We start from the raw sequence: 10,638 nt of genomic DNA on the forward strand, positions 1-10,638 counted from the left end.
GGTCACTCCTGCCCTCTGTCTTCTCCAGGAGGGAGCTTCAGTATTTGAAGCAGGTCCCCATGGACTTCCACTGGCACTCATCGTTTTTGTTCCAGCAATTCCCAGTACCCAGTACTTTTTCAGAGGCTAACTCTCTAGGCAGGCCCTGCCAGATAAGGCCAGGGGTGCTCCCAGAGGCCATCTGGACAGTATCCTGGAAGCCTGCACAGGGCCAGGCTGGGCTGAAGCCTCCTGGGCCAGTGTGGGGCCGCACCCTGCCTGAGAGCCGCTGGTATCCACAGCTCCCTTTCTCCACCTGCTCCTGGTTGAGCTAGATGTCTATTTGGAACCCGGAGGAAGAGGAAAGGGCAGGGATCCCAGGTGGGGCAGAGTAAGGAAGCCATAATTCTGACCTGGGAGTTTGGACAAGCCTGCTGTATCTGGGAAACAAAACCTGGAGTAGCCCCGTGCCAGCGTGCCCATACTAGGCAAACTAGACAGACCCTGAACCTAACACCTCCTACACTTTTGGAGTCTCCTCCTCCCTACCAGTCTCAGGTCTCACCCGCCCTCAGAAGGTGGTCCCTGTGGGGGGCCACCCCGGGTGACAGTGTCGGGGGGGTGGGGTGGGGTAGGGGTGTTATATGATCTCAAAGCTTCCCCCAGGGAGGAAGGGCAGGGGCGGGGCGGCTGCGAAGGCCCAGGATATAAGAGGAGGAGGCTGCCTTTGGGGCTCAGCCAGCCTACCATGCACGCCCAGTGCCTGTGGTTGTTCCTCTTGCACGCCTGGTGGGCTCTCCTCCAGGCGGGCGCCGCGATGGTGGCCCCGGTGCCCCTTCGACCGTGGGGGCAGCCGTCGTCGCCATCCCCCCTCGCTTATATGCTGAGTCTATACCGCGAACCCCTGCCCCGGGCGGACATCATCCGTAGCCTGCAGGCGCAAGGTAGGCAGCCCCGCCCCTCCCTGCTCCCTTCAACACCCGGGGTGCCTCGGGCGCTCCCTCCCCCAGACTCCGGGAGGGCCCTTGAGCAGCAGGGGCTGCGGCTCGGTGCCGGGGACTTGCCATTTGAGGACGTACCCGCACGCTTGAAGGGCACGTCCAGGGGCTGGGCTTGAGGGTCTCTCGGCGTCCACGTTGTCTCGAGGCACAGGGTTGGTGGTATCCGGGGTGTGTCCCGGACCGAGAGCTCAGCGTTCCGGTCTTGTTTAGGGTAGAGTGCGGACTATAGGTTGGGAGCCTGATTGTGCCACTTCTTATCTCTGCGGTCTTAAACTACTGTAATCTCCGGGCACCTCGGTTTGCACATCTGTAGAACAGTGATAGGGCTTCCCATGTGGCTCAGAGATAAATAATACGCCTGCCAAGGCAGGAGACATCCCTGGGTAAGGAAGATCCCCTGGAGGAGGAAATGGCAACCCTCTCCAGTATCCTTGCTTGGGAAATCCCATGGACAGAGGAGCCTGACAGGTCGCGAAAGCGTCGACCACAGAATAGGAACAAGAGTGCCTCGTAGCTCAGTCGGTAAAGCGTCTACCGATAACGCGGGAGACCCGGGTTCGATCCCTGGGTTGGGAAGTTCCCCTGGCGAAGGAAATGGCAACCCATTCTAGTATTCTTGCCTGGAGAATCCCATGGACAGAGGAGCCCGAAGGCTACAGTCCATGGGGTCGCAAAGAGTCGGACACGACTGAGCGACTTCACTTCATTTATAGGCGTGCAAGGGCTACTGACAATGCACAGAAAATGCTTAACACATAACCAGGCACAGTAACAAATCGTCCTTATTATTGCTACAATTATTTTGTTGAATTTTTTTTTTTTCCTTTTCACTAGTGAAGGTGAATGCGCCCCTAGGTCTGCCGTGGAGAGTTTCTCAGGCTGAGACCGAGTTTCGAAACAGGATGTCAAGCATGAACATCAGGGATTAGGTTTCAGAAGTTAGGGATTAGAGATGAGGTGCCCCGAAATCGAGAACTGAGGCAGGCTTGGTAGGTAGGTGTCAGTATCCCAGGCGACACAGAGCTCAGGGCCTAGATTTGGAGGGATTGAGGTCACTCCCATGGTGACTTTGGGAGTACGCCCCTCGGAGATGGGGGCAGCATGCCTTCTGCGCACTGGATGCAGGTAGATGTTGAGAACAGGGAGCCCTTCCCGCGCGGCTCCTCTATGCTGGGCAATCCACATCCTAGCGCGGGGGGTGGCCCCTGCCTCCCTGCACCTCGCTCTGCCTGCTGGGGCCAGACGGTCCTCCCGAGAGTTCCGGCGAAATCCACATCCGATAATCTGATTTGACGGCCACCCGCCGGCCCTCTGTGATCCGAGGATGGGGGCTCCTAGTTCGCTGGCCTGCCGCGTCTGGGGTCAGACGGCCAGTGACCCTCTCTAGAAGGGTCGTCTGGGGACCAGCCAGACTGGGGACACCCCGGGGGTGGAGCAGTCTGAAAATTACTGGCGTGTTCCACCCCGCCAGAAAGGTGGGGGTGGGGTTGGTGGCCGCAAAGTGAGAGGTGCACTTTACCCGATCTCTCCCTCCTTCCAGAGTTCCAGAAGATTGGTAGTAATGTGACAGTCTGGGAGTATAGAAAACTAGATTCTGGTCCCACAAACCCTGCTTCCTCACTTACCCCTGTGTCCCTGGCCTATCAGTTGACTTTTCTAGTTTATCCTTTTGTAAAAATAAAGGGCTTTCTTTCTACCTCATTTGTGTGAGTGTGGAGTAAAGTACATAAAAAGGGTTAAATCACAAATTTTATTATGTGTACAGTGACCTTAACTATATACACAGAGTTGTGAATTGGCTTGTTTTTCAAAAGCAGCAAGAGCCTGCCTGGAGGGAGCCTGATGGAGAATGGATGTCCCACACTGGCTCCTTTCCATCTTGGGTTTATTTGTAAGCTGCACAGGATAAGAGGAAATGGGTGTTGGAGTCTAACTAAATTAGATCTTTCACTGTTTAACCATCTTCACCTTGGACCTTAGTTTCTTCATCTGCAAAATGGTGATAATGGTGGGGAGGATTTAAGGAGACAATGCTTGTAAAATACTTGGCATGAGGGAAGCAGTTAATAGTAATTGGCCTCACAATTTATAATAATGTAGGGTGGGAACTCAGTGTCACACCCACCCTCTTTTTCTACAGAGCCCCTAAGTCTAACTCAACACCCAAGGTGATGAACGCAACCACTTCTTTCTTTAGAATGGGAAATGGGTCAAGATTTCCAATTCCAAGGAATTGGAGCCCGTGTGGCCAAGTCTGTGTTCAATTTCAGGGTGTCCATGAACCCCTTCTTTATAATCACCCTCCAATCACATTTATTGTGTAAGTAGGAAATACAGTTTGTTCTGGGGACAGCATTCTTAGCTTTTATCAGGCATTGGTGATCCTCAAAGATTAGACACCCCACTCTTCTAAGATGAACCAAAGCCAATCCTGGGGAGCTCTTGGCTGCGGGTAGGGTTGTGGGGTTGCAGACTCTTCCAGCGGAAGGAATGTACTCCTCCCCACCCCTGCATCTGCACTACCACCCCAGCAACAGATGATTCTGTTCCCCTGCCCTGGCCCCTCACTGCCTGGACATCTTCATTTCTAACCGGGACCTGAGTAATGAGACAGTTGATGATGGCCATTTATTGCACTTTGGTGGTTGCACTGGGCAGAGCACTTTACACACATTATCTCAGTAAATCTCAACACTCCTGTGAGGTGGATACTGTCACCATCTCCCTTTTGCCCAGAGGGAAACAGAGGCCCAAAGATTGCAGCCCAGTCTTAAACAGCAAGTGGCAGAATTTAATCCATCATGGGAGACACCAGGCCCCTGCTCTTAAACACTGAGCTGGAATACCTTCCTCTAGAAAGCCATTTGTGGGTACTTGAGATAATAAGTTTTAAGTCCTGGTGTAGGTGGAGTTGTAGAGGAGTTGCTACATGTCCCACCTAATCCCCTGGTGGCCAGGTGGTGCTGAGATGGGCAGTGGGTAATGTCAGCCTCCCGCCACACCTCTGGGGAGTTGCTAGTCAGGGGCTGGTTATTGTCCCCTGCAGGTGCTAATGAGAAGGGAAGTGGAGATTAAGTGAAAAAGAACAGCTAGGGATGGGCTGGGAGAAGCTTCAGGAGGCTGAAGCTGGGAATTACCTCCTTCTAAGACAGGCTGGACTAACCAGAGAAATCCACTTACTGACCAAAGATGTCCTATGAGACAACTGGAAAAAAAAAAAAAAAGAAATAACTGTTACGTGGTCTGCCCAGAGTGGACCTAAATCAGAGATCACTATCTTCAGGATTGATTCACTAAAGCGTTTCTGTTTTTATTTCTTATGAATAGCCTTTGCCTTTTATTTAACAATCAACCTTGAAACATCTTCAGTTCCCTGGGTCCTCATGTCATGCAGGGAGAGGTAGGACATTACTGTTCCCATTGCAAAGAAGAAACTGGGCTCGAAAAAAGTGAAAGATCACTTTCAGGTAACCTGAAAGATCCACCCCTGTGTGTTATTCCCAGATATCAGACCAAATTGATCCAGGACTAAAATGAATGGAATGTGCTTCCCCATTCTATTCCTTTTCATTCATTTGGGGTTTCACTGTGCTGGGTGAGTGATTGCTGTCTGTCCCAGATGCATAGATGACCTGGAGCAGGAAGGAGTGAGCGCCCTGCTAGGTAGGAGAGACCACTGGGTGGAAAAATACAAGATCAGTGCACAGTCAAGCTTAGAGTGTCTTTAGAAATGTATTTGTAAGGTTGCTGAGAACTCTTGGAGTGTCTGCCTCTGTCTTTAGGAATTGGTGGGGGAAAGGGTGGCCAGTCTTTGGCTTCTATTGCCTGTGCCTTCCTGGGGGTTCCAGTCCTTTCCATGATCTGTGTAGCAACCTCATCGTGCCTGTGAAATAGGCCACCCTTTCCAATGAAAAGACAGAGCCAAAAAAGCTGACTTGCTCCAGGGTCACAGGGTGGGTGGAAGCCCAGGGTTTCTGTCAGAAAGCTCAGGGTTTGGCCTTAGACTGCACGTGTGAGAGGAGAGAGGAGAAGGAGACGAACTCATCCAATTTTTACCAATTGTTCTCTGGAGTGTCTGAAGCGGGAGTGGCAGAACCGTGATTTTCAGATTAGGCTTTGCAGTTGGGTTTATTCTTGGCTTTGTGACCTTCCAACAACTGACACCTTGGGCAGGTGATTTAATCTCTCTGAGCCTCAATTTTCCTCATCTTAAAAATGGATTCAGTACTATTCCTAGCTCACAGGGTTGGGGTGAGGGTTAAGAGAGATGATACATATAAGGTAAGGGCTCATTCATGAGCTATGGTGGTTGTTACACCAACTCAGGCTGCAGGAGGCCCCCACTCACCAGCTTCCTTCTGTTTTCTCACCCAGATATGCAGGTGGATGGGCAGAACTGGACCTTTGCTTTTGACTTCTCCTTCCTGAGCCAAGAAGAGGATCTAGAGTGGGCTGAGCTCCGGCTGCAGCTGTCCAGCCCCGTGGCCCTTCCTCCCAATATCCCGCTCTCCATTGAGATTTTCCACCAGCGGAAGCTGGATAAAAACCCACCCGACTGCCTGGAACGTTTTCGGATGGACCTGTTCACTGTCACTCTGTCCCAGGTTACCTTCTCCTCAGGCAGCATGGTCCTAGAGGTGACCAGGCCACTCTCCAAGTGGCTGAAGCACCCGGGGGGGCTGCGGGAGCAGACGTCCAGCTTGGCTGGAGAGTGCTGGCGGCGGCCTCCCACCCCACCTGTCACTGACGTGCTCCTCCTGCTCTACTCCAACCTCTCCCCGGAGCAGAGGCGGCTGGGTGGCTCCACCCTGCTGTGGGAAGCGGAGAGCTCCTGGCGGGCCCAGGAAGGACAGCTCTCCCGGGAGAGGGGCACGAGGCACCGTCGGTACCACGTGCAGGACAGAAGCCAACTTTGTCGGAAGGTCAAGTTCCAGGTGGACTTCAACCTCATCGGATGGGGCTCCTGGATCATCTACCCCAAGCAGTACAATGCGTATCGCTGCGAGGGCGAGTGTCCTAACCCCGTGGGGGAAGAGTTCCACCCGACCAACCATGCATACATCCAGGTACGTAGCCGAGGCCTGGGGAGGGGAGGCGGTAAGCTGTGGGAGTGAAGTGTCCTTTCTTCAACATCAAGGGGACAGGACTCCAGCTTTAAATTGCTGTTAAATTCCCATGTTCTTTCATTCACAGTTATTCGAGCACCTATAAGGTTCTGTGCTAGGTTTTAAGGACAGAGAGATGACCAGCGACAACATCCTCAGAGAGCCTACGAGGAGTCATGCCCCATTGGGTGGCCTTGAACACCTAGCTTTTCTGGGGCTTTTTCCTTCTTTCATAAAATTACGGGTGGGGCATGTAGACTGGAGTGTCTCAGCTCCTTCCCCTGCCCTGACATTCCAGGAAAGGAAGTTTAGGATTTGGCGTTTGGGTATAGATAGGTTTGAATCCTACTCATTGGCTATGTGATATTGATCAAGTTGCTTACTCTGTCTGAGCCTGTTTTCTCGCCTGTAAAATGGGAATAGCAGTGCCATATTCTGTAGGGCTGTTGTGGGGTCCCATGAGATGATATGTATACCACACGTGTAAGTTAGTGGGTAACAGATATGATGCTGTTTGATCATTACTAGAAATCTGTAACTCATTGATGCAATGGGGCCATGATTATGAGGCCAAGTTAGAGATAATACTGTTCCAGTCACTACTTTGCTGCCTAAAAACAGGAGCTGACCGCCCATTTTGCAGGAGTAGTAAAGCCAGAGGCTACCACCAGGTGCCACTAATCAGCCTATGTGGTCTAGAAGGTGGTGGAGGGGAAGGAATGAAAGGGAAACGAGATGCAAAAAGCAGAGTAGAGCCCAATATGGTGGTCCTGACCCATTCTCAAAGGTCAGATGGGACCAAAGTGTTTTTATTTTACCCTATGAAGCCTAGACTGAGACTCTTGGACCTGTAATACATCCTCCATGCCAAGCCTCAGGCAGAGTTCAGGGGCGCAGCATGTGAGCTGGGTTCATTCAAGGGAGGCAGTGGCGGGGGCCACTGCCCTAGAGGACCTGTCCTGGGCACAGGCCCTCCCAAGCCTCTCTTAGGCCCCCCTGCAGTCCACCAGTCTACCTGTAGCAAGGTCAGAGGAAACTAGAGACTCAGATAACCGCCAAGTCACCAGATCTTAATGCTGATCTGAAAAGCCACCACTGGACTCCAGAGACAGGGCCCAGTTCCAGAATGCCAAGAACTTATTACCTTTTCTCCTGTTGACTCTGTTTGCCCTTCTCTGGGCATCAAAGCAACTCCCCTGTGAATTTCCGCATGACTCTCTTCTGCTTCATATTTCTGGAACTAAACCAGGAGTTTCCTGGAATATTTTTAAAGTTGGTATTCACTCTAGACTAGAATAGGAAAACATATAAGTTAGCTACTGCTTCACACAGACACAGCTTTTCAGAGTCTTCTGTTTAAAGGCTGTTTTAAAAGAATTATTTTAACAAAAAGAAAAAAAAAGTTATTTTAGATATTAGAGCTGATGATGTATTGGCATTCTGATTCATGAAAAGAATTTTCTATTTTTGCACATAGAAACTGATTTTAACTCTGTAACTTCACACTTTACCCAGAAATGACACCATGCTGACCTGACCATTGGGATGTGAATTGACCTTCCTCTCCTCCCTTTCACAGAGTCTCCTGAAGCGGTACCAACCCCACAGAGTCCCTGCCACCTGCTGTGCCCCAGTGAAGACCAAGCCCTTGAGTATGCTATATGTGGACAATGGCAGAGTGCTTCTAGACCACCATAAAGACATGATTGTGGAGGAATGTGGGTGCCTTTGAGGAGCTCCTGCTGGTGTGTTGTATTTGCCTGTACCTGGAAGGTTGGGAAGCTCCTGGAAGACCTAGTAACCATCTAATCTAATGAGGAGAAACAGGGGGGGGAAAAGTTGCTCTGTCCACCAGACCTGAGGAGAAATGGCTGCCGCCCTGTCCATGAAGGCTCTGTGGAGTCTGGGTGAGCAGAGGAGAGGGAGGAGGAAGCCTGTGAAGCAGCCTTGCTGGGTTTTCTCTCTGCTGAACAGATAGGGACGTGAGAAGGCACTAGTGCAGGAGTCCTTTAGCAGATTTTTTTCAACCGCTGAACCCTCAGAAATTGTATGCAAGAGTTGAAGCTTATGTGCATTTATTTTTGAGGTGGGACAAGTTGTCTGTAACTTTTGTGTATTCTCAAACGTAGCCTTTGACATACACCCGCCCTCACCGCCCAAATATTAAGTATCACTATGTAAAATTAAAAAGAGTCCATTGGCTCTGGTTGCCTCAGGCTGGGTCAGGGAACCCCTGCAGCTTTCTGGCTGGCCTGTAGCAATCTTGTCCAGAGGCTCTCTGGAGTGGATCTCTGCTAATGAGTTATGCAAACAATAAAGCCATTGTATAGTCCTCCTAGGCCAGCTGGTGCCTTTGAAGGGTGAGGCAGGAACTCGTCCAAGAGAACTGGCCACGTTGGACTACAGAAGCTGGAGCCCTGGGGTGTTCCCAAGTTAGTCTGCTTTGGCAGGCAGAATCCAAGTCTATTAAAGTTGGTGACAGTTCACCTCAGTCTGGTCAATGCGTGTTATTAACGAGGGCCCTGAGTTTCCTATCCATAGAGGTGAGGACCCTGCCCTGGGCGGCAAAGACTTGGGTTATGGTCGCAGCTTAGCCGCTGAGCAGCTGTGACCTCAGGTGAGTAATTCACTGCTCAGCCTCGTCTTGTGACATGAAAGCAGGTGGATCCTAGTGTGTCCCTGTGATTCTACTTTTCCCTTACCAGTTGGCCTCAGCACTGCCCAAACAGGGGCTGAATTTTTCTTTTGTTGGCAGGGTGAAGGGGCCATTTTATCGGAAATATCAGTCCACAGTAAACAGTCTGCTTTCCAAAGCAGCTGATTGACTAATGCTTCAACCTTAGGAGAATGATTCCCATCATGTGGGAATACTTGTTGGGTTCGGAGGTGACTCACATTTGACTTGGTTGAGTCAAGGTAGTCATCCTGGTCTAGGCAGGGTTGTCTAGGCTTGAGCCAGGCCTGGGCTTGAGAAACCTCAATGCCCTGATTCAGCAACAAAACTGATCTGGTTGCTCATACCCTAGAGTGGAAATAGCCCACTCTCCCCACAATTCAGAATCACAATAGGATTCTGCATTGGACTCTACTTAGAAAACAGTAGAGGTAGGAGTCCTCGCAAGGTCAACTTTTGTCCCATCCTCTTTCCTAAATGAGAGCCCAGTGAGGCCTAGTGGCCTGATGCCACAGCTAGGAGTGGCAGGGCTGAGAGCTGAGCTCTGGTCTCTGGAGCCCCAAAGGCGCCATCCTTCACAGTCTAGGGGTCTTTGTTCCCTGAGCTTTGGGTCAAGGCCTTAGCCTTTAGAATAGGACGTTTGAAATCCTGGTTCCACTACCAAACTTAGGTTCTTGGGAGTGAAAATCCCACCCCAGGGCTTTAGGGCATCCCCAAGTGGGTGCCTAACTGTTCTTCTGTGACTGGGGCCAGGAAAGTGAAAGGTCAAGCTATTTGTGGCTGCAGCTTGTGCGAGTGTTTACAGTTAGCAGCTCCACCAACTCACAGAACAAACCCCACTGATGAGAGGACAGTGCCTCATATCAAGCAGAAGGTGCAGGCACGAAGGCGTGAAAGGACATTCTGCTGACCTCTGATGGAAGCTCAGTGTCAGCAGCATGGGCAATCTCCCACCTGGTCAGAGGTGTTTGGGGCCCAGCCTGGCAGCACAGCTGTGTTCTGGACCCTCCATGCTGGTGCAGGCCTTAAGTCTGAGAAAATTCTGCCTTCGGGCACCGAGTCCTGCCCTACGCTGAGGGTCAGGAAGGGGCTTTCATAGGCCAGTCAGATGTATTTTAACTCGCTCTCTAGGCAGAGGTCTCCTCCTACTGTTCCTGTAGCAGTGCCAAGTCAGTAGCCAACTGGCGGAAACTGGATGCATTATTCCTTGGCCTGGGAAGTGGGGGTGGGGGGTGGGGGGCCTGGCCCAGGAATGAGTAGAGAAAAAAGCAGAAACTGGGGAGCAGTTGTGACTCACACAGCAGCAGTCAGGCTAGTCTCCATTTTGTCATCTCCCCTTTACTAGCAGTAAAGCCTTATCCCTCTAGCCTAAACTGCCTTTTAAGTTGATATCCTACTTGGCTCTGGGGCAAAGTAAAGGCTGTATGAAAGGACTTTCCAAATTACTTGCCCCAACTTCCCATGAAGAGATTACTTAGTCCTAGGGGTTGCAGGAACATGCTCCACCCCAAACTTGCACATCCTGGGGAATACAGACCCACCTCTGCTTGTCGCACTAACTGGGCTGTTACTGAGCTCTAGACCTACCAGCCACTGGGTTAAGTGGTTTCCATAATTACACCTGAGCTCCACAACCACCTCAGTCCCAACTAATCTTAACCCTATTTTAGAGAAGGAAACCAAAGCTTAGAGACTGAGAATCCTGTTGGAGAGAATTTGGCTGCTATTAAGCAGCAGAGCAGGAATGCAAGCCTATCTTACTCCAAAGCCTGAGCTCTGAACTTCCCTGCTGTTTTGTTCTGTGACCTTCTGTTGACAACATCTGAGACATGGAAGGACAGGACTCTTGCTCTCAACACTAATATGTGGGCCTCACTGG

General features: G+C 51.1%; 1 protein-coding gene across 1 annotated transcript; it reads left to right on the top strand.

Moving 5' to 3' along the window:
* Window positions 1–727: 727 nt before the first annotated feature.
* Window positions 728–7,839, top strand: NODAL (nodal growth differentiation factor). Its single transcript, XM_005904233.2, has 3 exons — window positions 728–923; window positions 5,355–6,046; window positions 7,665–7,839. The coding sequence occupies exons 1-3, from the start codon at window positions 728–730 to the stop codon at window positions 7,815–7,817; spliced, it is 1,041 nt and encodes a 346-aa protein (XP_005904295.1). The 3' UTR covers window positions 7,818–7,839.
* Window positions 7,840–10,638: the final 2,799 nt, after the last annotated feature.

The sequence above is a fragment of the Bos mutus genome, chromosome 28, assembly GCF_027580195.1.
Source record: "Bos mutus isolate GX-2022 chromosome 28, NWIPB_WYAK_1.1, whole genome shotgun sequence".
NCBI lineage: Eukaryota > Metazoa > Chordata > Mammalia > Artiodactyla > Bovidae > Bos > Bos mutus.

What these genes read in the sequence shown, in the direction of transcription:
- NODAL (XM_005904233.2), top strand. Translation starts at nt 728, where the DNA reads ATGCACGCCCAGTGCCTGTGGTTGTTCCTCTTGCACGCCTGGTGGGCT. An exon ending in CCGTAGCCTGCAGGCGCAAG is followed by an intron (nt 924 to 5,354) that starts GTAGGCAGCCCC and finishes TTTCTCACCCAG; the next exon opens with ATATGCAGGTGGATGGGCAG. An exon ending in CCAACCATGCATACATCCAG is followed by an intron (nt 6,047 to 7,664) that starts GTACGTAGCCGA and finishes TCCCTTTCACAG; the next exon opens with AGTCTCCTGAAGCGGTACCA.